This window comes from Colletotrichum phormii (genome assembly GCF_030913505.1).
Source record: "Colletotrichum phormii strain CBS 102054 chromosome Unknown BDP81scaffold_17, whole genome shotgun sequence".
Classification (NCBI taxonomy): domain Eukaryota; kingdom Fungi; phylum Ascomycota; class Sordariomycetes; order Glomerellales; family Glomerellaceae; genus Colletotrichum; species Colletotrichum phormii.
Genome location: NW_026851459.1, coordinates 80,647 through 106,497, shown reverse-complemented (window position 1 = coordinate 106,497; position 25,851 = coordinate 80,647). Strand labels below are relative to the sequence as shown.

Below are 25,851 nucleotides of genomic sequence, written 5' to 3'. Positions count from 1 at the left end.
TACTTGCCCGCCATCGCGACTAGTGCGGTTGCTGAAGTTCCGACGAGAGCAGCGGTCAATGGGTCACGTTCCTCATACTGGCTGCCCTGCCCCAACATTTCATCGAAAAGCTTGTCATTTTTTCCTCCACCACTCGATCTTACCCCTACCGCCGGGGATGAAGGTGGAACAGCAACAGCAGAGAATCCACCGAGACCGCCGCCGTCCGATGAGAAACGAGACCTAGCTCTACGATGGCGGGAACACTTATACCTCCGTGGTATGTCGGCTCAACACCTACTAACGATGAGCAGAACATAGCGAGCATGTTTTGGGGGTTCACACTTGGGGTTGGCCTTTGGAGCGGAGTCAAGGGTTATCGGCAAAGTAGAGCCAGTTGGAACAGGACACACCGAGTCAACGTCTACATATGGCTGATCTGGGCGGAATGGATCGCCAGTATAGTCATCGGCATCATATCTTGGTCCTATTTGACATCTATCATTGATCCAAGGTAAGCCCCTCTCCTTGTCCATGTACCACAAGTGATTCCAGTGTCTAACTTTGAATTCTTTAGCTTTGAATACTTCTTTTTCCTACGTAAGTGCTGCGTAGCTTCAGCTCACATGCCATTTCCTTTACTGACGACATTCAATTGAAGTTGTGTTATGGACTATTCAGGTAAATCTCGAACATGTAATCGAGCATCCTTGATTTTTGGATGTCAACTGATCAATGCTCCATTAGGTTCAATGTCTCATGCAAATCATCGTCAACCGAATCGCAATCTTGATGCCGATACCTGCACAGGCCACACGACTGAAATGGGGAGTTTTTGGCATCCTTTTGGCGGTCAACATCAGCGTCTTCTGCATCTGGATTCCAGCTCGCCTCCAGATAAACGATACCTATATCCAAATCAACGAGATCTGGGATAGGATAGAAAAGGGCATCTTTCTTCTTGTCGATGCTGGTCTCAACCTTACCTTCATCTATCTCGTCAAGTCGCGGCTAATTGCCAGTGGCTTGACCAAATACACGGCATTGTTCAGATTCAATCTTGCCATGATTGCAGTCTCGATGTCACTTGATGTAAGTTCGATTGCTTTCCAACTAAAGTTGACCCCGCAGCTGATCACCAACACTAAAGGTCGTTCTCATCGGACTCATGTCCCTCCCGAATACCCTGATGTATGTGTTCCCGACTTGAATGGGTTTGTATAATTGCTGACCATCACAGCTATGCTCAATTCCATCCGCTTGCCTACCTACTGAAACTACACATCGAAATGGGCATGGCAGACTTGATTGCAAAGGTTGTTAAGGCATCCAACCCCATGCGACCTCATGCCGAATCAAGGAGAGATAGCAACGACGGAGCGCCAGACGCGAACAAGAACTCGTTATCGAAGTCGAGGTCGAGGAGATTTTCGATGCCCTACGTAACTGGGAGATGGATGTTGAGCTCGGAGAATGTTCAACCTAAAAGAAACACCACAGGGCCAGAACTCGAGCTTGGTGTACAGGCCAACACTTTCTCGGGAAGGGCAACAGAACCAAACGCAGCACCTGTGCCACGCCCTTGTTCACTCTCTCGTCACATCACCGAACCGAATGGTATACCTGGGCTGGATATGACGCCACAGTCGAGGACTAGTCGTCAGGATTCTAGTAGCACTGTAAAGGGCCAGGATGAGGATGTTGCGTGGTATGTTTAATGGGAGAGACCGGAATATCATGATACCCAAGGAGTTAAAGGAATGGGAAAAGCGGCGGTCACGCAGATTAAGGTATTAAGCGGAAAAGGAGCGTTATCATAGGACTATGATCTTCTTACCTTAGTTCACTGTCAAACAACAAAACTATAATTTTTGCACAACTCATAGTTCTTTCGGCAAGCATTTTCCCCACTAGACGATGATTGTAACTTAATTGATTATGCGTTGATCTTTCGTTTATGACTACTGAAGTAACTAAAGCTTTTCCCTCTCTGATCCTTAGATTACCTACCTAAGTTAAGACCCAGGTAAGTTGTAACGTGTACCGCCCTTTCCAGTATCAAAGTCGCCCATCGTCAGTCGTACATATGCGAGCATTTCTTCAACTGGTATATGAAGAGTCACATCTCATTTCGAATTGTAAAGTACGTGTATGCTGTAAGAATGTTTTCGCCCTGATCTGTGCCCTCTTTCATCACAGCATGGCTTCAATGATGGGCGCCCTGCAAGGCTTTCACTGCCAAAGCAGTAATAGCCCCTTCGCTTCCAATGATGATCCCAGAAAACCCATAGCGGTACAGGTATCCCATCCAGTTGCCATCACTGCGCTGTAAATCCAGTAAGAGCCTTCTATCTGAACCGTTGGCTAGGCGCATGTTGTTCGAAGCTAGCAGACGGAGGCCAACACTTGATGCATCGTTTGTAGAGCCCATGCGCTCTTTTAGACGCCGACAGAGCAGATCGCGCAAGCTGTCAAGTTCATTGGCATCAAGATACTTGGAGCACAGTTCACTGAGATAGTACAGCAGGAAATCCGGCAAGTGGTAGTAGCGAGTGCCATGCTCGAATGCGCCTGTGCGCAGCATGTCTCCCATAAATTGGAGAGCGGGCTGGAGTTGATGACCTCGTCCGCTGGCGTAGAAGACCCGGAGCACATTGGCTGAGATGAAAGGGTCAAGCCGCGGTCTGCCTGGGTCGAAGTAACACTGAATAGCAGCAGACATTAGTACATGTAGGTTCCATGAGTACATTTATGGAGGATGACCTACATATGCCAATCCATCTGGACTCAGATACTTGAGAATATCATCCATGGTCTTTTGCTTGACATCGAAATCAACATCAAGCGTGAGAAGGGCCATAGAGGTAGTGTCGAGGTCCTCAGGATAGACTTCCGTTGTCAGCACTGGAGGCCCGTAAGAAAAGACATTCCAGTGACCGGAAGGGGGATTCAGCTGGGCGATATCGACAAGTCCCCTAAGAACAGTACTTGTCAGCATCTCAATCGAACGAATCATCTTGGGGGGAGTCCGCACCAGTCGTTCGTCCAATGCAGCAGAAGAAGCTGTTGGAACTGCTCACTAATCTCGATGCCAGTGTTGGACATACACCACATGTTCTTTGCGTGAGCTCGCAGCCATGATGTTTCACGCTCGATGGGGTCGCCAAAGAGATTGTTCAGTTGTTGGATCACCACATCCGCGTTCTCAAACAGTACTCCTCGCATCCCGCGACACTGGTCACAGATGAAATTCTCCGGGCGATCATCAACAAAGACAGTCGATTTTGTATCTAGCCCCGCAGCTTTGAGAACTCGATCGAAAAATGCCTGCTCCGGCTTTCGTACACCCAGGCTGGCTGACGTGTAAACATCATCGAAGATGTCCCAGCCTCCAATCTTGGAGCGAACCGTGTCGTAGCTTTCGCTAGACATGTTGGTTGCAGCAATTACGCGTAGTTGGCCGCCAGAGTTCTTTTTGAGATTTCTGACAGCTACAACAAAGGGTTCGTTGAGCGTCAAGGTCGACGATGCCAGCTGGATGGTTCCTTGTAGGGCACCCTCCTCAAGTGTGAACCTCTTCGTTAAGGCAGGATACACATCTGATACTGTCGCCTTGCCCGACTCCAAGTTATGCCATTCGGATGATTCAAGAACACGTTTGAATGTCTTTGGTGGAATCGGAGCGTCTGGGACAGCAGAAGTTGCAGAAAACACCGCCGATGTCTAGCATCAAGGCAATGGGCCTGCCATCCACGCCACCCTTCTGGTACAATGCTAAGTCAGCAGGCTACTCACAGGATCTCTGGCGTTTTTCATATCTCGAGTAATACCTTGGGGCTGCTTTGTGGAATTCCGCTGGGCTATGAGTGCTGTAATTTGGTCATAGTATCAAAACTCACATGCAGAGAGTAAAAGCGTCTAGACAGAATATGGAATTAATGAGAAACTGAGTTTTCTTAACGAATGAAGATGTGGACGGCGGTATTATGCGATTCATATATTCTCCGACGGAGATACAGTAGACAGCCCCTTTTGGGACCAGATAGACGTCGCGATGGGGCAGGTCAAGAGCTTCGACGTCGTTGACCTGCATCAGACTATTGACAGAGATCGCCCCTGGCCACTTCAGAGACCCGTACGAGCTTGTCAAAAGTTTCTATCTACTTAACTACCTTTCTTCGACGATCGTCAACGGCTCTTCGCCAAGCTAATATGCAATGTCAAGCGAGCTTCGCTGATGTGGGTGACTGCACGAGCAGCACGTCAAGTTGGGGATCTAACGTCAGCTCACATACAATTCTACGTGAGCTTTGAAATGATGTGGGCAGACAGCCCCGTGGCTCGGCCTCTGTCTGCCATTGGTTCAAAGTGCGAGAGTTATAAAACGTCATGATTCTGCTATAGTATGATCACATCAGCGAACGGTGCCATCTCGAGCTTCTGGATTGGGGGGTTCCTCAAATCTTGAAACACATCACCTACATCTCTCAGAAGAAGGAATCTCTGTTGTTTTCATCTGTTTTTTGTTTGGAAGAGTGTTCGTTTAATTTTTGATATCAATGGAGCTAGAAAGACGGGAATCATCAAAGTTGCTGAATAGGTTACTTCCACGGTTAATCAAGTTTATCTTGGTCAAGTCACAGGCCAACCAACAGTGAGGGACATGGTCAAGGCCCTGAAGGCCCAACTGGAGCAAGACAGCTTCGCTAGACAACAGCAGGTTCTACAGAGATACAATGCTCACAGGCGGTCAATCAAACGAACCAGGCTAACCGAATAGCTTATCATATATCAAGAGATCATAGAGGAAGCAATTTCAGCAAAAGTCCCTCAACTCATAGACTCAAGGACTCAAGTCTCTGACTTTCTCAACACCATCAAGGAGATTGCCCCAGACTACTATACTGGTGCCTCATACGACTTCTCGCGCCAGACGAAACAGGAAACAAAAGAGGGCAATACTTACCCTAGGGTTAAGCAAGCACAGAGCTTCAGGCAATAGGTACGGACGTTCTACCCAACATAGCTTTCAGCCAACGATACAACAAAATCCACTACTTCCAGCAGCTTTGCTACATGGCAAGGGGAAGGTGAGAATAGAAAAAAGGAGAGACCCATCCCTCTTTGCCCAGCATGCCCTAGAAAAAGACACTTCGTCAAAAACTACTTCCACTGCAACCCGACCATAAGACCATCATGGTACAATCCAATGTCGCCTCAAAACAAAGAAGCAATTGCTAGAGGTCAAAAATGGCTCGATAGTAATCACAGAGTCAAAGAGACGATCCAGAAGCTTATAGACTCTAAGCCATCAACCTCATCAGGTACCTCATCAGCGAGTTGGCGACAACGAGAAGGCAAACCAGATGAAGCTAAGAAACAAGCCACATCATACTGGGGCCAAAGGTCCAATAGCGACACAGAGGGCTCTTCTTCATCCTTCTTCACTCTGGACACTGCTCCGGATATAAGCCTATTTACAGGTTTTGCTTTACGAAATACGGTTATTGTGGACTCAGGGACTGGATTCCACATCTGCAATTGATGATGATGATGATGATGTATTTAACGTCTGGTAACAAAAGGACGTGCCGGGCGCTATGCCGACATGGTCTATGCTAATCTAAACTATGTTACAGGCTACCGTCTTCACCTAACGTTCCTGTTCAATGACTCGGGCAAATTTCGGAAAAGAAATTGGTCTCCTCTATCCATTCGCATAGAAGAGAGGCTCCCTTAGCAGAACCTAACAAGAAATCAATGCTTGCTTTGCCACATCTGCAATGACTTATCCCTTATGAGGGATATAGTGTGGCAGGTGCAGGTGGGTCACGTGAGGCAGCTCCTTCACATCTCGGAGCTGCCCCACCTACACCTTGCCCAGATATCCAGCCCAGCCAGCGCTCAGCTTTTCCCATCATCATCAGATCCAATACAGTAGTATTGCCTCCACATATAGACTTCTCAGTCTCAAAGGATATACTCACTGGAGGGGGGAATATCACTACCACAGGCAAAGGTGATATAGTAGTTAAGCCTAACATAGGCAAACGACGTAAAGCCATGATCATCAGATCTATATGGTATACTGCCGACTATCCAGTCTCACTCGTAGCTACAGAACCGCTCAAGCAAAAGCAAGTTTACTTCAACACTCGATACCCAGGTCTCGAGGATTCGACAGGCAAGGTACTGTACGAGACTCCCCATAAACATAGGCAATATCTATTGGAACACCACCCACCTGAGGGGGTGGAGGCAGCTCCGCCATCGACGTCAAGTACAGCATCCACTTCAAACACGCTTACAACAACTTCAAAAGTTACTTCTCAGACCCAAAAGGCAGTACAATTCGATATATCTGCAGTAGGCTTTCAGAAAACAACTGAACATCGATCAGCGTCCAAGGCAGAGGCTTGGCTATAGCACGAACGACTCGGTCATCCAAGTGCTGAAGGGCTGGAGAAACTAGTAAAAACCTCACTTGGAATCCAACTGGCTGGTATTACAAAAGATGAGTGCGCAGCATGTTCAACTGGAAAGGCAACTCGACAAGTCTCTCGAAGATCTCCAGATCACTGGCCCACAGCTCCAGGAGATTATATTGTTATCGACTTCTTCACCATAAGCAAGGCTTACAACAACGAAAAGGTTTTCCTGATCATTAGCGACAGGTGGTCCAATTTCACATGGGTCAGAACACTCAGGTCACGAAAAGAAGGACTGTTGGCCATTGAACACATGATCGCCTTTTTAGAAAGACAATATCACATCAAGGTCTGCATTATGAGACTTGACTGGGAAACAGCGCTACGCAACGCATTCGATCTTTGGGCAGCCGCAGAGGGTTACCTTGTACAACGGTCAGCAGACTACACAGGAGCTCAGAACCCAGCAGAGAGAGTCGGAGGGATCATCTTCAAAATCACGAGAACCCTCAGATTCCAATCACGATTCCCCGAGTCTCTAGCTCCTGAGCTAGTCCGGGCTGCGGTTTATTTTACCAATCGATCAGGCCGCAAACGACATAACTAGAAGACTCCAGAAGGCCTAATAAACGCTTGGTTGAACTCACAACCCTGGGCAACTCATCAACGCCCAGAGCTACCTCAGATGGCACATCTAAAAAGATATAGTTACAGAGCATACCCTCTTACTCAAACATACAAAAGCGGTCAGGAAAAGTCCAATAAAACGGAGCCTAGAGCCCATATAGGCTACCTATATAGTTACGACAGCACGAACATCTACCACATCTGGATTCCATCTCTAAACAGAGTTCTAAGGACCAGAGACGTCACATTCAATGAGGGGGTGTTGTACGACCCTAACGCCGAGGATACAAGTCTACTACATCGTCAGGAACTTGAGATCGAATTTACACGCCTCGATATCCTATTCCCAGATCCTATCCGAGAAGAAATTCCTATGGACTCAGCGCTATAGGATGGACAGGAATCCAGCTCTCTTCGGCTGCATGAAGACAAGCCTGCAGGCCGAGAACCAAATCAAGTGACCTCATCTCGTTCTTCTCCAGCAGAAACCCAGTCTCAACAGCAATCTATCTCGGCTAAGGGGGTAGAAACAGGGGATGAGGCTACAAATCAGGACCAAGGGTTCCAAGCAGATGACATATCATCAGAAGAAAATCGAATGACCCCAGTCTCAACACCTGAGGAAGAGATTCGGGAAACAATTATGGTTACTGAACCAGAACCCGCTCAACAACCCCAATCTCATGGCAGGCCAAGGGGCAGTCAGAACAATAATATCTACAACCGTCTAATCTCGATCAGCCAACTCAATCAACAACCAGACAATACTACCAGATCATCCAGAAGCTTGAGAGGAACCAATTCAACATCCAACTTCCTACAATCTACAGACACAGTCAAGGAGAAAGATCAGACAGACAGCTTAACAGATGGACTAGTAAAGATTCATCGAAACGATTTGCCCGCCTTACCAACCAATTATGCAGAGGCTATAACCCACGAATACCGGCTTAAATGGCTTGCAGCTATGAACGTCGAGGACCAGACAGTCTGGAAAAAGGGCACGTTTAAAGCGATACGATTGTCTGACGTAGACCAATCTATCAACAAAATCTTGCCGCTCAAATGGGTGTTTACATACAAATTTGACAAGCACAGACACCTGCAGAAGTTCAAGGCAAGAATCTATGTCAGAGGGGATTTACAACTACCAAATAGACTCGACACTTACGCCTCAACTCTCGCTGGAAGGTCATTCCGCAGTCTAATGGCAATCGTCGCCAGATTCAACCTAGATACAATACAGTTAAATGCTGTCAATGCTTTTACCAACGCCCGACTTGACGAACTAATCTACGTATGGTTCCCACCGGGATTCAACGAGTCTAGATTCTACCTACAACTTCATAAGGCCTTGTATAGTCTCAGGAGAAGCCCTCTCCTATGGCAGAAGAGTCTCACTAGGACCCTCGAATCTATGGGTCTCAAGCGACTTCAAGAAGACGATTATATCTTTATTAATAAGAACGTCGTTGTCTTTGTCTTCGTGGATGACATTGCTGTTATTCATCTCCAGAAACATAAGTCCGAAGCCCAACGAATCGTCGACGGACTGAAGGGAACATACGAAATGAAGGAATTGGGAGAATTGTCCATTTTCCTAGGAGTACGGATTATCCGCGATCGCGATCAAAGAAAGCTTTGGCTTTGCCTGGACAACTACATCACCAAGATATACGACGAATTCAAGATCGAAAAGTCGAAGAAAGGAGTGGAAACACCGATGGCATCAGATAACCTCATGCCTAACGAAGGGCAAGCAACAGCTGAAGAGATCCATCTGTACCAACGAAAAGATGGCTCCCTTAACTACGCAGCTATCATGGGCAGACCAGACATTGCTCGGACCTGCTCAAGACTTGCAGAGTTTATGACAAACCCATCACTAGCCCACCACAAAGCGGCTAATCAGTGCCTTCAATACCTCTACTCAACTCGATATCTTGCCATTAAATTTAACTGCGAAGACAACGGGAAGTTATACTACGCATCAGATGCTTCTTTTACAGACGATTCGGTCACCCGCAAAAGCACTCAAGGATACGTCATAATACTATTTAGAGGCCCGATTACTTAGAAGTCTTCAAAGCAACGAAGGGTTGTCACCTCCAGCACTAAGGCTGAATTGATAGCTCTCACACAAGCAACCAAAGAATACCTTGCAACGATACGACTTGTGGAGGAGTTACAGCTTAAGCTTGACGACGATTACATCATGTGGTGTGATAACCAGCAGACCCTGAGGCTGTTGACAGCTGAGAGGCCTCAAGCAACAAGCAAACTTCGACATATCAACATCAACAATCTGTGGCTTCGCCAGGAGCTTCAGAAGGGTATTTTGAAGTACAATTGGGTCAAAACCAACGCCATGGTCGAGTCATGCATTCAACCCATGCTCGATTCCCTATTGCAATAAGGGATATAGGCATTATGGCCTTGAAACCTTGTTCTGTTTCTTGTTTGAAGTTAAAACAACGTCAACAACAACAACACCTCACTCGCTTAAGTAGGAATATACCAATATGCACATTACTGCTAGCTGCCAAACTGTCGCCTGACACATTGCCTGTTCAACTATTAGATGGTTCAGGAAGGCGTATTCCCCCATAGAACTTCATCTTTACTACATTTCAAGCTCTGCAGGTCGTATTCTATGTAGGTTGCGTACTGCATAGCTTTAAGGTATTAGTGGATGAAAGGCACCTAGAAAAGACGTGCGTATCAAAACAATCTGCAAGAAATCTCCATTAAAGTGAGTGTAGATTAACCGCAATACACATGACTATGGATAAGTAGCATTGGATAGCTAATAAGAGCTAATAAGTAAAATCAGTTTTCTAATATTGACGGATCAGTAATAACCACATTTGTCTTCATATTTAGTAAAGTACTGTAGGTGTCTAGTCGCAACGGGGCATCTGGGGATTTGTCCCCAAGTTTCTTGCAAAGAGTCAAAGAGGCGAAGCGCTCCATTCCTGCATGCTGGCGCCTACGATAAGGGGTGCCTTGGCTGCTCTGGTATTGGCGCTATGGCACATGCTACAATACTCATCATGCCACTTCATGTGTGACTCATGGTCAGGTGCTTCTTCACCGCAATTGGCCATTCACACGTTGGCTATTGATGCCTAACCCAGCAGCCACAGCCTACGTTAGGTAAACACCAGCTCAGGAATCTGCAATGCTTAAGAGAGATTGCTAGGTTTTACTAGCTAAGGTATCTGGAATGTGCCCCATCAACAATAGTCATGGTTGGTATCAGTGGTAGCTCGAAGTGACATCAACTTTAAAGAGCAGGGCGGTCGCAATTGACGATGACATTGAATGGTCAGTGTAGCATTTAGCATTTGTGGGTCGCCTTTGTGGGCGTTTCGAATAAGATGTCCGGTGCTGTGAAGAAAGTACTTTTTACACTCGTTCGGACTCCCGTGCAAAATTACGTCAGCAGCACCAGCATGTTACACCCAATTTCCAATTTCTGACCTGGAAAAAGTACCAGCCCGGCACAAATCGGAATACCTTCCATGCAATGAATCTTCAGAAACGATAGCCTCTTCGGGAGTGTTAATTTGTTTACATAGACCCTTATATGTGTCATGTGTAACTAAATCGCTCACTAATCATAACTTTGCTCTTTCCAGTCCATCGATAGCAAGGCCATGCCGTGAACATCGAAAGTCAATTGATCTCACATGTGCTTGCTAAATACCCGAGCCTGTCTAGCAACAGCGTAAACCCAGGGCGACGACATCAGTGTGATGAGTTGATTCCATTGCCCCGCTGGCGAGCACAAAAAGCACCTCGTCGGGGTTACTACAACATCAAGTCAAGGACGCAGATGACTCCTGGTGCCGGTGACATTCGTGAATAAGTCCAGATCTAACTCAATGGATTAAGCTGTCTCTTTAGGCTTGTGAACATCGTTATACAGTACCTGAAAATCTCTGTTCATTGCTAGATTTCAACGTGCCGTAATTAAGGTAGATATAACAAAACGGCGTGGAAAGAGCTTTATTGAGTTCGATCAAATTTCGAGTCACTCTATTCATTTTCCAGCTAACCTGTGAGTCCTTGGCTCTAGCCTCAATGACTAATCCGTTCGATCAAGCATCAAAGCTCAAGTCAGCTTTAGCCTGCAGCTTTACGTGCAAATAGTGAGTGATCCTGATCAATTGGCCAAGGCAGATGGGGCTGGGGAGTCCTGATGTGGAACGTCCGGCTACCCGCGGGGAGGGCTGCATCACGAGGCCTTCGGTGTGAGCAGGCACCCCGGTCCATCCGCACAAGGGTGCGCTACGAACACATCTGCGCGCGTGGCCCCCAAACTGTTATCATAGCGTATCCTTACTTGATATAGGTCTTTGTCCTCCTTCTCAAGGGCCTGTCCGACGTCCCAATACGTCGGGGCCAGCTTGGTGACCTCTTCGGTTCAAACATGACTGTGATTCGTTTGCCTGATAGCCCGCCATATTTCGAGCTTGCTGCGGTATGCTGTCTATAGCATCGCCAGGATTGTTGCGACTGTGCCTTGTTGCGCAGATGTCCAGAAACTCCTCGTCCTCTGCACACCATCATTATCTTGAGAACCAGCTGCCGGAAGCTTCGTCTAGACCGAACTCACGAATATCTCACAAACTCGGTGCAGGCTTTGATCCTCTCGACTGCGGGTCGACATTGGTACACAAGTGTTCTCTTTTTCTGCCTCTGATCCTTTGCAAATTTCAAATTGTAGACTACTTAGTAATCATGTGGCTGGAGTTCGATTATACCATCGTTGAGAATTTATTCATCCGAACATGTTTATGCTGACGTTGTCACACACATGATAGGGTCGCATTTCTCCTGCGACCTAGCTCATCGCTCTATCAAAAACTCAGCACGATTTAGCATTGAAAGTCTTCATTTGACGCAGGAGTGACTGTTAAGTAAATGCAAATTGAAGAACCTTCTCGTCCTGGCTTGTGGTTTCATGCGTATCTCCATTGAAGATTTAATGTGCAAGATGGCCGATGTCGGAGGTGCAAGGCTCAACGTCTGCTTCGGCGGCACTAATATATTTCGAGATGTATACCTATACGGGAATGACTCTCGGAGTAGGAAGGAACTCCATGACTCTCATCATGTTATCTAGAGACTGGATCGTAATTGTGTCGTGCTTTTGCGACAGTCCACCGTGGCTAGGGGTTTGTGCTATCGTCATCTAGATTTACACAACCGAGGTGAACAGTGCACTATGTCTTGTGAGCGGATGTTCAGGACTTCCTGTTTGAAGAATAGGTGAATTCTACATTTTGGGAGAAAGCATGTGAGCAGTGGCATAAATCTACAGTTTAATACCGCATCGTTTTGTCGAGGCAATGCTGGTATCGAGTCTATTGAAGTAAGTGCATACACGGTGCAGCCAGCTTTCGAAGCTTAGTACTTAGCTAAGTAGGCATCTCTCTGCCTGCTGTCTTTGAGATGCTGAATATCTTGAACAGGCTCCTCATAAAGCTTGCGCCATGTTCGGACAAGGCATTGTCAAACCATCAGTATTACGTCTTATAATCTCTCCAAGGATTTGATGCAGGCTGAGGTGCCACTTAGCTCTCACCTCTAGCGAACCATCAGCGTTGCCACGGTCTCGCGTTAACGCTGCGTTAGTCCACACCCCGTGCACAAAGGTGCAGAGCCTGGATCAGCTGTCCGAGGCGCCGCAATCTGATCTTGATTAAAGGTCAAGGATCCCAATACCCCACTCCCAATTCCATCTGGCTCCTCGACACGCATTCAGACGCATTCACCACACTTTCTGCCCGTCACTAACGAGGCCCGCCACTTCTCAAGATGAATGTTTTCAATACCATCAGCCGGAAGCTACAGTCTGTTGATTTTCCTCCACCATTTTCCTACGCCACTTTCTCTCATTCGTCTGCTGCTCATGAACACGACGGGTGGCATGCGTCTGACTCGGCCGGCGTGCAAGCAATTATCGACAAAGCCTGCGTTCTTGCTCTCCAGAATGGAGTGCATTTCATATGGATTGACTCACTGTGCATCGATCAAGATTCGAGCGCAGATGTATCTGAAGCTATCAATTCTAGCTGGAAGTATTTTCAATCAGCGGCTCTTTGTATGGTCTACCTCTTCGATCTGCCTTGCGGGCCCTCTCATCTGAGCGAAGAAACGTGGAAACAATCCCAGTACTGGTCTCGAGTCTGGAGCCTCCAAGTGCTCGTCTTCGCCCCGAGAATTGTCTTCTATGATTCAAGATGGCACCTCAAAGGAGACACTTCTTCGGACGCATTCTCGTCCTTGCTGTCACGGGTTACGGGCATCGATGCAGATGTTCTAGCTAAACGTAGCACCCTACACAGCATTTCGATTGCACGGAGAATGTCATGGGCAGTAGGCAAAAGATCTTTCCGCGCCGAAGACTTGTCATACGCTCTTCTTGGCATCTTCGGCATTCGCTTGTCGATTATCTACGGCGAAGGCGAAGATGCCGCTTTTCGGCGTCTTCAGGAGGAGATCCTTAAAACGACCAGCGACACGACTTTGTTCGCATGGACCAGCTTGGACGAGACCCTGCCACGAGGCATCTTCGCTAGGTCGGTCGAAGAATTTAAGTGCTTTGGACAAACAGAGCTTGCCTCTGCTCCATTCCGTTTGGACGGATTCGCTGAATTAACCAGCCGAGGCGTTCTGATTCAGAGCAAATGTCTGCAGACGAATGGGGATATCTTTCTCGATCTAGGGATGCCACGAAAGGAGAACAGTCATGCCAAACGATGCGGTATCTCAATACGCAGACGACCATGCGGGACCTACTTTCGCGTGTCCTCAAGCATGACCCAGATGGTACTGACAAACGAATCTGCCGAAGTCATGCGGGTCATAGTCGAAGCAGGAGATATCAACACCGTCAAAACCTTCAATGATCAAGTACATGCCACCTTTCAATGGAGCCTGACATCTCGCCAAAAGCGGCCCGACAGTAACAACAACAACAATACCATAGAGACGAGCAACCTATGCCATACGCCATCGAATGGCAGCTGCTTCGCCAATAATGAATCATCGACCTCCTGCCACTCGCTACAGCCACATCCAATCATCGAGAGTCCTTTGCCCGAAGGGAACGATGCTGATTGGGTTCATGTAGGGGAGCCTTGGGCAAATTCGGGCCGCCTTGGTCCATCCCAGCAGGGGGCAGACCAAACATCAGTGGAAGAAAGCGACTCCGACACTTTCATGTCTTTCATCCACGAAGAGACCCCCGCAGAGCTATTGGTCTCTGACGGTGAAATCTCCGAAGCTTCCAATGAACCCGTCTCTGGGACCGAATTTGGCTCTGTCAGGATGACAATGGCGACCTCAACGGACAGAATTGCGACTCGTAACGCAGCACGCATTGGTGATGTGACACTTGTCAGGCGTCTAGCCAGGCAGGCTGTTCAAAACTTTCGCAACACTCAGCAAATCCACCTTCAGAGGACGGGAAGGCAGAAGCCACTAGTCGACATGAAGAGAGAGACAATTAGGTTTCGGCGGCATAGGATACATGCCACAAAACGAAAACCCGACCTCGCTGGATCTACTGACTTTGCGTGTCCTTTCTTGGTTAAGAACCCCTGGAAGCATCTAGATTGTCTGCGGGAAGACGCTTTAAGCACAATGTTGGATGTGCGAGACCATCTTTGGAGGTCACACCGCGTGCCCTACCACTGCCCAGTTTGCATCCAGACATTTGTGTCTGCTGCTAGGCGAGATGAACATATCCTCGAACGTGATTGCAGATTGAAGGACTATCCGAATTTTCAAGGTGTCACACAGGACCAACGGGATCTCATTTCACGTACTCAAGATATTCCTGGTAGCAAGAAACAATGGTTCGCGATATGGGATATTCTGTTTCCGGGAGAGGACCGGCGGCCAAAGTCTGCGTTCGTGAAGAACACGGTTGGTTCTGAGGTAGGTGATTTCAGGACCTTTTTTAAAGCCAGGGGATTGGCTTTGATCGGAAGCTCTGTCGAGGAGCTTTGGGGCGAATTGGACCACGAAGGAGGGAATTGTGCAACGGCGCTTCACTCAATGGTGCTTGGCGAAGCCATCAATGCTTTGGTGGATGGAATGTTGGGATCTGTCCCGAGTATGGACAGCTGTGTAGATCACTGATTTTGGTCAAGCAGCAATGGCTACAACAGGCGGCAATTTTGATGTAGTGGGAGTAGAACTAGGTCTACTGTATACCCAGACTTCTGAGGTACATATAGGCTGTGGTCTAGGTGTCATTGTGAGCGACGCACCTGAGATGGCCAAGATGGAAACCTGTTGCCCAAGATTATCAAAGAGTAGGGCGGGGCCCTTTGTTGCACGGGAGACTTTCAAGCGGCCAAAGGAATCCGCCTTCGGCGAAAATCTGTTTCTTTTGCTCGTTAGATGTGCTGAAGGAAATCGTCGCATCATATTGATATATTCATACACGCAGTTTTTCATAGTGAAAGGCCGGTCTACTACTGCAAACTACTTTATGTTTATCGGGAAGACGCCATCTGAACTCGACACACGTTCAGAAACTTGAAATAGTCGTGATGAACGCCTCGCGGAAGTCGTTCCCAAAACGCCGATGATTTGAGCTTTGTATACATACAATGAAGACTAGGGCATGTGATAGGTGATTCATTTCATTGGAAAATGCGTCAGCAGGGCTTCCTTCCAGCGGGGACGGAATGCGCAATATCGTACACTGTACTGTGGCTATCTGGTGTGGAAGGAGGAGATATCGGGCGCAAGATCCCAATGATTCCTTCCAGATGGAAGTAGGTATGCAAGATTGTTTGCATGGCCTCCTGCAGTCCTGCTCAATGCTCAGTATTCTAATACTTGTCTTTCCCCGTGCTTCAATTCGGCAACACTTTCGCATGTACGCAATGGTCGGTCATTAGGAGATCATTATACTTAAGGGGGGGTGGTCATTCGCATCTTCAGCCTTGTCTGTAAATTATCGTGATGAACGCACGAGATGAAGTCGAGATGACTATGCTATAACGCAGGTGGCGTGTCTCTGAGAGCCCATTGTTTTCAATCTCCCAAGTCGCTTGCAACGCCAAAGGTGCTTCGGAGCCGGTCCTCCGCTCTTAAAACTGAGTATTTCTGGTCATTGGGATAGGGAAGTTGATGTTATATAAGGAAGGACAAGGGGTTAGAGGAAGCGACGAAATCCTCAGACCGTCAGTGTCCAATTGGTGAAAGCCCTGCAAAAGCCACATGCACCTTCTACGTGTGCCAGGTGCTGTCCGTAATTCAATTCGTCGCTTTTGGTTGATCTACAACATTAAACCATGACTGCATACATGTTCAGGCTTGAAGTTGGTTGCTCCGAGAAACACGGTGGTAAGAGTACGTTCCCAAGCTGAGACTGGAGTTCAGAGCGGTAAAGACGTTCTAGCGAGGCATGTCCAGGATAGAGAAAGCCGGCCGTAGCCCTGAGACGTTTCAGCCACTAATACAATGAGTGCTTCATGATCAATATGTATGCATCAAATGGCCTGCGGGATTGCATCGTTCCATGCCATCTATTTATAAGGTATTTCATACCAGCATTCGAAGATAATTTCCAGCGGAGGCTCGGAAAAGAAACTTTCCAGGTTCCTAAACAGGCTGATTCAGGTATAACGCCATGTGCACCACCGCCCTAATATCAACGTAACCAGATCCAGCACAGTTCATACCGAGAAGAGAAAAAAACAGGGGAAAGGGATAGGTGCAAACGACCGAGCTATGGATGCAAAGGACATGCGTTCGACTTTCCTAAACCGCGACATTGACAAGGTCGTGCCGGAGGAAAATTGCTTGTTGTTTGATGGCCTAGCTGCGTTTCGTTGTAAAGCGTGTTGAAATTTGAAGCTATTGGGTACGTGATGTTCCCTTGATGGTTGGTTCTTTGAGGATGAGTATTGAACTCGAGCCCTGACGGGGTATAAGCCAGTTGATTCTGCCCTGTGTCTGCGTTGTCGAACATGGAGTAATTATTGTTGAGAAACAACATCGAGGGATTAATTGTGTCTGATGACCAGTCGGTCTGACTGGCAATGGGAGTTACAGGCTGCGGAATCAGGTTATCAGCGTGTGGTGCCAACGCGATGGAGAGGTCGACGGGTAAACCCTGATTGCCGGTTGCGGGACCATTAGAAGCGGAAGTCGGGGGTTGCGATGTAGTGTTAAGCGATTGCCCCTGGGCGCCGGGGTGAGTGTGTGAAGAGCTGCGGCGCTCAACTGGAGGTAGCGACTCCGCCGGGCCTGGGGCCCAGCTGCTGCTCAACTCACCTATGACCTCTTCGAGGAGTTGGGAACTCCATCCATAGCGTTGGCCAACTTGTCGCATTCTCTCAGCCATTCTGGGTTCGACCCTTTGTCTTATTGCAAGTTCTTCGACGTCGCCCGAGTAAGGAGAAACGGGTCTCGGCTCATCCGGAAAGACAACGTCCCAAATATTAAACCAAAATTCGGACTCCTCCTCGTTGCGGGACTTCCTCAACAATGTGATCGCGGATATTTTATCTTGATCAAGACGATATTCATCAAACCCACAGTGGCCAGGACTGCATGTTTGGGCTCTCGTGTGTGCCACGTGATCTTGATGCGTCTCGAATGTGGTGTAACAAATGACACAATGGATGGGTTGACGATGATCGCCTCTACCGGGTTCCGTGAGATGTCTTTTGACATCCTTCACGTACTCGAATTGGTAGTGCTGGCAGTTGACGTGGGCGAGAGGGTTATGTGCGTAAAAGTGGCACGCGAAAGGCTTCCCTTTCTGTGTGCCTTTTTTCTTGGCTTCGACATCGATACGTGGGCGTTTCCCGCCTCGATCGTTCTTCGTGTGGCCGGTATCGCTGGGAGGAGAACTCCCGCCGGGCCTGGAGTCTCTTTTCCCCCGCTGCTTCGTTCCAACGCCCTTTGAGGTTCCCACAGTACCGCTGCCGCCGCGTGCTGTGTTGTTCCCTTGTATTCGTCGCCGCGCCCCAATCTGCACAAGGCGGTCCCCGATGCTGGTGATCCACTCTCGAAGTAGTTGAGGAATTGGCGGACGTTCGAGGATAGTCTTGAATGGGAACCAAGTGATGGACCCTTTTTCGCTGATCAGGGGCCTTCGACTCTGGCTGTAACAGGGGTTTGCCGGCGCCCACTCGGCGAGCAGAGCGGCAGCGACAGGCTTGAGAAGGTACAGACCAGTGCCACAGGCCACAAGGAAGTTGAGAAAACCATGGCGAAGCCTAGAATCGTCGTGTTCAAGGACTAGCCACTGAGAGCATGTATACTGTTTGAAGGGAAACCCGATTTGATCGAAAGGCGTTTGCAATATCGAAATGCCGGCTGAAGTCAATTGGGCATGGGCAAGGTAGACCTCCGACGAGTTTGAAAGAGAACCTAACAATGGATCGAAGAAAGGCGTACAGTTACTCAGGGTGTCGGCTGCGGCAGCACCCGCCGAGTGGCCCAAGCTGATCGTTCCGAGGGTCGGTAGCCGGTTTTCCACAGTGTCCGGGGAGTATAGACTTGAAAGCCTCAGTAGCAAAGTCATCGATAGAAACACTTGGTCCCAAGCGTAAGGCTTTCAAGCTATTGAATTGCAAGCGTTTGAAACATGTATGTGAAATAGAGAGTGTTTTCTTTGATTTGTGCAATTGTGGAAGAAAGGAGGGAGGATTGGACAGGAGGGAAGAAAACAGCAACAGCATCTACCTGAAGAAGTCCGAACGAACTTAAGGTAGGTAGGCTTCCCATCATCCATATGAATTGCCCGCCTCCTCTGCTTTTAGTGCGGATGCCTTTCCGTCTCTTGGTTGACGATTCTCCGCTCGCGCAGCTTTCCTGCGCGCTATCACCCCTGGTGCGGCTCTTCTCGAGCGTGTGTCTTCGCCCCCTCTTTCAACCCGGCCAGCTACTACTTGTTATATGTCTTCATACTGCACTGCCTTGTACGGGCTTGCCAGGGCATACTCACAGTCATATTTCCCGTCGAGCTGGCCAGCAGTGAGTACGCCTCACGCCTAAATAATCACTGCACTGTCTCCCCAAGCTCCAACGAAATCTGCCCTCCCTTGCTTGACTCCGTAGTCCGTCTTCTGATTTGCCAAACCGTCAAGCCATAGCTGCAAGCTGTGAAATTCTGAGCCACCCAAGACCAATACCCATGCGAAAGGCAACCTGGAAGATGTTGCCTTGCGCCCACAAAGCCTCTACGGGTCGGAGCCAGACCCGTGTTTAGCACCAGCCAACTTCCATACCTACGTCAGTTGTGGACAGCTGCGCGCGATGGGCGGGCAACTCCCCATTTCAAAACGCGCGACTGCCCGTCCCACCATCGTTATGCCCACGTCAATGGAGCGTGACAGCACGCCCAGTTTTGGCACACGCCCCCCCCCCACCCTGATGCGAACCATTCTTCCTGTTCGCAGGGCCAAAAAAAAAAAAAAAGAACAAACCCCCCGGTTCGCAGGGCCGCAGTACACTGAGTAAGTGCCGCTGCTCAAGAAATCGCTAAGAAATGCGCAAATGTGTGCTGCGCGATGGTCGAGGGAAACGCGCAGTTATGGCGGAACTCGTGAGTAGACTTCTCAAGAAGAGATAGAAAAGACGTGAAAAGGTCCATGGAATTTGGGACACAAGTTGTCACCTTGATGTATTCTACAGTGATAAATAATTGTAATAACTACCTTATCGTCCAAAGCACAAATCGTTCAATCTTAAAGATACGGCCAATGAACAAACCAGTCAAGATGCCGAGCTACAAGGCACAATCCCTTCAGACAGGAGACATGAGGTGAGTCCCTTTCCCCGCGGCACCTTTCGTCATACTCATTATTCAAGGTCGGTCAGAAGCAGCCAACAAACTATGCGAACCACCAGGCTCGAGGCTTGGATGAAAGAGGGGCCACCAGTCCCACTCGCGGCTTACGGCCTCAACCAGACAATTAGCAGGAGGCAGGGAGCACATTCGGGGATCAAGAAATTTGACCGGGCATGGGAGCAGGCGAGGAGGAAGGAGTGAAGATGATACCCAATACAAACCATACCGACAGCGAATACCTTGTTTTGAGCTTCCTTTTGTATCGGTTTAAGGGTTGATGCATTCTGCTAGACCCTACTGTTGTCCACCGCAGGACACCATGCACGCACGCGCCTGTAAGATGGGGCATAAACGCGTCTCCAAATCTGCCCGAGGGGCTGTGTAGAGTCACTTAGCCCACCCCCATTCGGCTGATAGCCGTGTCCCAATCCAGTTCGTCATTTGTGCTAGATATTATTTCAGGTTCGGTACTTGTGCTCCCATAGGCGCTGTTGGGTGTGGTCTTAACCAATAGACGAGTTGGTGGGATGGGTTGGACGTAGACGCCGCTGAATCACGCGAATGAGTCCTAAGTAAGTACCTGGGGACCAGTTGCAGATGAGGGCTGGCTATAAGTCTATGCCTCCGCACACCATTGACATTCTCGCTCCGATCGCGAAACGTGTTCTGTGACTTCAATCTTTTCACAGCTATCTACATGGTCAGCAGCTCAAGAGCTCAAACATGACGACGAGTTTCCAGACTGCATCACTTGCAAACTACAAACCCGAGGAGAACTCCCAGCTATCCGGTCCATATGTCGAGATCCCCTTTCCGGACAGACAATGCTGGGATGATCCGTGGCTTTCACCTCATGATATCGACCAAGATGTCGCATACTCCGGTGAGAATCCCCAGTCAGATATGCGTGATGGAATCTACTAAGCGCAGCAATCAGAACCACCATCTCGAAGCCGACCCCAAGACGACTGGATGATGGTAGATACCGCGTCAATCGATCCTTCTCTCACGCAGTTCTCGCACTCAACCATGATTGATAGGATCCATGTGGGACCTGAGGGAAATCAATCCCTTTCATTTGAAGACTTCAATCTTGGCAGACAAATTTACCAACACCCAATGTCGCAAAGTCCGATCTGGGGTATGGATCGTATCGAACTTTGGTCGAAAGATTGGGCTGACACATTTCAGATATAGCGTCACAACCCTTTTCCGACCCAAGCCTAAATGTAGCCAGTTTTGCCCAATTGCCGACGCATGCACTTAACGGCGGAAGTCCCCTCTCCCTTGGGCTGAGCATCGATGCCAATCACAACAAGACGAGCCGACCGGCTTCAAATCCGACATCCAACGCAACAAGAATCGGAAACCGTAAGCGCGGAAGGTCCCAGATAACCAGGAATACAATATCAGGTCGGCAGAAGGGAGATAACGCCGCTCTTGATGAGTTGGGAGATGCGAAGGATGAATCAGAGGATGATGAGGCAGATGCGCCGCCTAGCAAGAGACTCGCTTGTCCTTTCTACAAGTTTGATCGGGTCAGGCATCTTCGCTGTGCTCATTTCCATCTAAAGCGGGTGAAGGACGTCAAGCAACATCTTCTTCGCAAACATCGCTTTCACTGCAACGGTTGTCACGAGGGATTCAAGGATGAGGAGAATTGCAGGAGACACGCCAATTCCCAGCAGTGCCAAGCTGGGGCCGGGTTTTCCCAGCCTACTGGAATCGAGGAGGGTTTCTCCGAGGATCAGGTCAAAGAGCTGTTGCAGAGGATGAATTCGAGGGAAGCCGATCGTTCTTGGTACAGTATCTGGGAGATTCTGTTTCCTGGGCGGCCGACTCTGGCCTCGGCTTTTCTCAAGAGCGACGTTGAGGAGGTGATTTCTACCGTGTGCGAGCTATGGGAGAAGAATAGGTCCAAGGTCATGTCTTCCCTCGGCAATGCTCCGTTCTTGGCGGGGCCGATAACCGATGCAGAGCTTTCGGAGCAAATTATATGTTCTACGTCGGGGACGCCTGCGGAGGACAATCTTCTGCGGCTTCTGGGCAAGCTCGCCGAAGTCAGTGTTCCCCGAGGCAATGTTGACGGAAGATGTGCTCCTACTGCACAAACTGGCTTTTCGGCGCCTGCCCTCGGTCATGCTTCTATGTTGCGTACAGAGTCAACCAATCTTTGCGATTCAGAGAAATTGCAGGTTAGTGACAAGATGACATGTTTAGTCAAGACCGAGAGTCCAGGCAACGCAAGACCGATTTCAAGGAGGCAAATCGATAGAAAGCGCAGAAGTGCAAGGAGGAATCCGGAAACGTGAATACGATATTTTCTAACCAACGATTTAGGACTCTTGAGATTGAGGTAAAATGCTCTTTTCATCGCCGCGGGGACTTACTTACTAAATATCTTACTAGGTGATTGGGGGTGAGGTGCCATCAGGTCTTCAAGGGCACTTCATGAGAGTCACTAGATTGATGGATTGAGCCTTTTCGATAAAGCTCCGTAATTCCACTATTTTCTACGTAGCGTCAGCAGCTCACTTTGATGAATCTCTCCAAGTCTAGCTTAATTGACAGATGTCTTCCAGTTCCCATGGAACCTTCGTACTCACAGTCAAAGTTGCAAGGAAGACGCAGCGTGATTGGAAGTTTAGATGGACAAGGCGACTACACTATGTCTACAAGCTTCGTGTAATCAGAGCTTTTGTCGAGCCTATTTGTGTCACATTGATCCGTGCCAATCTCAAATAGGTGTATCAGGGTCTCAGAGGGGAGGATCCCCTCTGTTGTTGAACACTGACTGCGGAAAGTATTCTAATCGCCGGTGCGACAAGTCTCATTGGATACCTTGCTTAATAACATCGGTATATACCCAATACGTCTTTAATACTTCCCTGATTTCAGACATGCTGTTCTTTCTCTTCTGAATTTGCAGGAACGCCCAGTAACACTATAACTATGTGCAAGCCGCTTTTCCCTTGAATAGGAACGTACTGGTAGTATCTAGCACTGGTTACGAACATCGGCTCGCCCTGTGTCCACTTCGAGGCCATTTGAGCCCTCAATATCAAGCTAGAAAGTGATCAGTGATGGAAGGCCATGTGCGTAAGCTACATGGAGTGTGGATAGGAACTTCTGAGCTAAGATGGCTCTGTGGAGGGTTGGGCCTGCGTACACGATAAACAGTGGCAACCAGCGTACTTTACCTAGCCGACCAGTCGATAGGGCCAGACTTGATGCTGGTCACAAGCAGTAAGTATTCATAGTCCCCGACTTGTATTTGGTTGCACTTGAGCCTCCATCCTGCAATAAGTCCGGCTGGCAAGTCCCTGCTGACATACTAGAAGGATTCTGAACGTTGTGTTGCAACAAACTCGAGCTTCGGCTTTAGTCTGACTTTTCTTTGTGGTCGATGAATTCCTACACCAAGAGAAGGATAGTTGATCTCAATAGGAGCAATAGCACGGCAAGGTATTGTTGCACATCTAGCGTACTTGAAAGTTACCTATTTGAAGAGACATGAAGAAATGACACAACTGTCAATGCTTCTAATATGTGTCTCCCTTCATGTTACTTAATTAACCGAACATAGCAAAAGGAGAGAAACTGATGCCCAGTCCAAGTTATTTGCAGTTTAAACCGACATTACAAGCTCCCTAAGAAGTACTATACTATATGTGGGCAAGTCGTAAGAGGCTGTTGGTGTTTGAATATGATCCTGACTTTTGATGCGCGACTTCAAAGGCGGCTTAAATCCTGCTGCAATCGCCCCCAAGTTCCACCCGAGTCTTGATTTTCTGGGCCATTTCTGAACACAAGCAGACGCTTCTGGGTCTAGGTAAGTTGTGTCATTATTTGTTTCCTCCCTTCCTCTCTCAACCTGCCCCTCCCCCGCAATTCGCTAGGGAAGCACGGATCACCGGGAATCCGTTGAAAATGTGGAGACGCGGCACTCGGGTTGACTAATCGCACCGCGGCCTTTATGGACGCGAACCGTTTCGGGAAGACTGCACAAGTCCGCGCCGAGGGGCCAAAGAAGCTTTGCGACACAACGGCACCGCTGCGCCAGTCACCCTGTCGTATTCGGGTGCCACCCACCGTTGCTCAAGCCTCGATCCCTCCAGGACTGCCGGTCAGTTCCTCTGTGTGGAGTGTAACGGCACGGATCACTTATACTGTGGTCCCTGACCGTTTGAGCAGTCCCCTGGGACAGTGGGACGGGCAGTCTAATTGACTTGGTCCGCGTTGCTTTAGCTGTCCTTGTCCTTCTCGGTCCAATTAACCTTTCCGAAGCTTCCCTCCTCGTGTTCTTTGACGACAACACACGCACACGAAGACACCTACACCGACAAACAACGCGTCAACGACTCGACGGACCATACCGAGCAAAACCCTTCCTCCACGATACACTCACATCACGAACCCACCCAAATCCAAAGACCCCAGCGCATACGACAAGATGGTCTCAACACGCTCCTCCTCCCGCGCCCTCCCAAACGGCCTCGACGCCTCCCCAAGCATCCCCTCCACAGCCCGCGCCGTCGTCACAGCCGCCACAACCCACCCCGAAAACAAATCCACCTCACAAGGCTGGTCCCACGCGCCAACCTCCCTCACCTGCTTCTGGCTCCTCGTCTCCCTGCCCCTCGTCATCTGGGACACGGGCTACGTCCTCCTCCGTCCCTGGACAATGCCGGGAGGCCACCTCCACTGGCCTGTCTGGGCACCCTACAAGCTCTACGGCGAGGTCGACCACGTATATGGATGGAAGGCGTTCAACGCCGGCAACGGCTTCACGTCTGCGCAGGGCGCGTTGAATGCTGTTGAGACGGTCATGTATCTTGCGTACTACTGGCTGTACTTCTCGCGGGGACGCGCCGTTGATGGACCGGCTGGGTTGAAGAAGGTTGTCGGCGGAAAGGCGGGCGCGTTGGCTATTGTCATTGGGTTCAGCGCGGCTGTTATGACGTTGAGCAAGACGGTGTTGTACTGTAAGCGCGACCCTTTTGCGCCCAGAGCTCTGCGAAGCGATGATATACTAACAGTGATGATGCGACAGGGGCGAACGAGTACTTCTCCGGTTTCGATAACATCGGCCACAACCCCCCTCTGGACCTTCTCTTCCTCTGGATCATTCCTAAGTAAGCTTTTCCCCAGTATGGCCGGGTTAATCGCAATGTGGTGAGAAGCTGACTTAGAATCGCAACTACAGCGGCGCATGGCTCCTCGGATCAGGCTACATGATCTTTTCCATGGGCAGCGAGATCGTCGACGGGCTGGCTCTCGCGTCGAAGACTACCAAGACTGAATAATGCACGTCGCGCTCGAGACGCCTTACGCGGATTGACTCTTTGTGCGAGAATAAATATAAGGTAGGGTATCCGTGTCCTGTACACTTGTTCAAATGGCGCTGCAGGCCGCATGCATTTTTCAAGACGACAAGGGGACAAGGAATCCGATGGACTGGTAAGAATGAGATGTATATATACGTGGAAATATGCGTAATGTTTGACACGAAAAAAAGTTCATCTACCCTCTTCTGGGTGGCGTCGATCCTGATTTGACATTGCGTGCGATAGGTCGCGCAATTCTTAACATGTGCTCATCCACATCCACGATGGCTGCATTCATGCAGGTACCATGCAAATCAAACGTCGAGGGGCGGACCAGACAGGCCATTGCGGTCAGCACTTGTGCCCACAACACCTCACAATACATGCACCTCAAAGATCAATGGCAAATTGAAAGGCTTCCACGTTTTTTGGAGATCAGTCCATACTAAGGTAGTCTATATAGCCTGTCAACATGGACTTTGCAACAAACATGGTGGTGTGTATAGGTGTCTTCGCTTGATTTGTGTCATCTGTACTGTGCAAGTCACCATTGAAGTGAATAGGAAAAAGAGACTTGGGTCATATCACATTTCTTTTCTTCGAATTTTCCAGTAAGAATATTGTACAAGGTGCCATGGCATTTCCCGGCCTAAAC

At 48.8% G+C, this 25,851-nt stretch overlaps 7 protein-coding genes across 7 annotated transcripts; 5 read left to right on the top strand and 2 right to left on the bottom strand.

Annotated features, from left to right (window-relative positions):
• Positions 1-233: 233 nt before the first annotated feature.
• BDP81DRAFT_463251 (uncharacterized protein) lies at positions 234-1,189 on the top strand (the record flags this gene model as incomplete). The annotated part of the gene is made up of 5 exons (XM_060593996.1): positions 234-493; positions 557-579; positions 641-660; positions 727-1,071; positions 1,130-1,189. The coding sequence occupies 5 exons, from the start codon at positions 234-236 to the stop codon at positions 1,187-1,189; spliced, it is 708 nt and encodes a 235-aa protein (XP_060442115.1).
• A 202-nt stretch (positions 1,190-1,391) lies between these two features.
• On the top strand, positions 1,392-1,922 carry BDP81DRAFT_433897 (uncharacterized protein; the record flags this gene model as incomplete). The annotated part of the gene is made up of 1 exon (XM_060590906.1): positions 1,392-1,922. A coding segment is annotated over one exon (306 nt), but the record flags the coding sequence as incomplete, so codon positions are not given.
• A 263-nt stretch (positions 1,923-2,185) lies between these two features.
• BDP81DRAFT_326298 (Haloacid dehalogenase-like hydrolase-domain-containing protein) lies at positions 2,186-3,657 on the bottom strand (the record flags this gene model as incomplete). Its single annotated transcript, XM_060585051.1, has 3 exons — positions 2,186-2,683; positions 2,747-2,954; positions 3,014-3,657. Coding segments are annotated over 3 exons (1,350 nt in total), but the record flags the coding sequence as incomplete, so codon positions are not given.
• Positions 3,658-12,808: 9,151 nt separating this feature from the next.
• On the top strand, positions 12,809-15,601 carry BDP81DRAFT_433892 (uncharacterized protein). The gene has a single exon (XM_060590905.1). It carries the CDS (start codon positions 12,861-12,863, stop codon positions 15,189-15,191), a length of 2,331 nt encoding a protein of 776 aa, XP_060442112.1. The 5' UTR covers positions 12,809-12,860; the 3' UTR covers positions 15,192-15,601.
• Positions 15,602-16,361: 760 nt separating this feature from the next.
• BDP81DRAFT_433890 (uncharacterized protein) lies at positions 16,362-19,074 on the bottom strand. Its single transcript, XM_060590904.1, has one exon. The coding sequence runs from the start codon at positions 18,598-18,600 to the stop codon at positions 16,795-16,797; it is 1,806 nt and encodes a 601-aa protein (XP_060442111.1). The 5' UTR covers positions 18,601-19,074; the 3' UTR covers positions 16,362-16,794.
• A 1,356-nt stretch (positions 19,075-20,430) lies between these two features.
• On the top strand, positions 20,431-22,349 carry BDP81DRAFT_67067 (uncharacterized protein). The gene is made up of 2 exons (XM_060596137.1): positions 20,431-21,010; positions 21,061-22,349. Exons 1-2 carry the CDS (start codon positions 20,842-20,844, stop codon positions 22,179-22,181), a joined length of 1,290 nt encoding a protein of 429 aa, XP_060442110.1. The 5' UTR covers positions 20,431-20,841; the 3' UTR covers positions 22,182-22,349.
• Positions 22,350-24,210: 1,861 nt separating this feature from the next.
• On the top strand, positions 24,211-25,255 carry BDP81DRAFT_67046 (uncharacterized protein). Its single transcript, XM_060596136.1, has 3 exons — positions 24,211-24,854; positions 24,923-25,004; positions 25,076-25,255. Exons 1-3 carry the CDS (start codon positions 24,323-24,325, stop codon positions 25,173-25,175), a joined length of 714 nt encoding a protein of 237 aa, XP_060442109.1. The 5' UTR covers positions 24,211-24,322; the 3' UTR covers positions 25,176-25,255.
• Positions 25,256-25,851: the final 596 nt, after the last annotated feature.

Excerpts from the sequence above, each read along its gene's own strand:
- BDP81DRAFT_433892 (XM_060590905.1), top strand. The coding sequence starts at position 12,861 with ATGAATGTTTTCAATACCATCAGCCGGAAGCTACAGTCTGTTGATTTT.
- BDP81DRAFT_433890 (XM_060590904.1), bottom strand. The coding sequence starts at position 18,600 with ATGACTTTGCTACTGAGGCTTTCAAGTCTATACTCCCCGGACACTGTG.
- BDP81DRAFT_67067 (XM_060596137.1), top strand. The coding sequence starts at position 20,842 with ATGATGGTAGATACCGCGTCAATCGATCCTTCTCTCACGCAGTTCTCG. Across the intron at positions 21,011-21,060 it reads GTCGCAAAGTCCGATCTGGG|ATATAGCGTCACAACCCTTT; the intron begins GTATGGATCGTA and ends GACACATTTCAG.
- BDP81DRAFT_67046 (XM_060596136.1), top strand. The coding sequence starts at position 24,323 with ATGGTCTCAACACGCTCCTCCTCCCGCGCCCTCCCAAACGGCCTCGAC. Across the intron at positions 24,855-24,922 it reads GAGCAAGACGGTGTTGTACT|GGGCGAACGAGTACTTCTCC; the intron begins GTAAGCGCGACC and ends ATGATGCGACAG. Across the intron at positions 25,005-25,075 it reads TTCCTCTGGATCATTCCTAA|CGGCGCATGGCTCCTCGGAT; the intron begins GTAAGCTTTTCC and ends TCGCAACTACAG.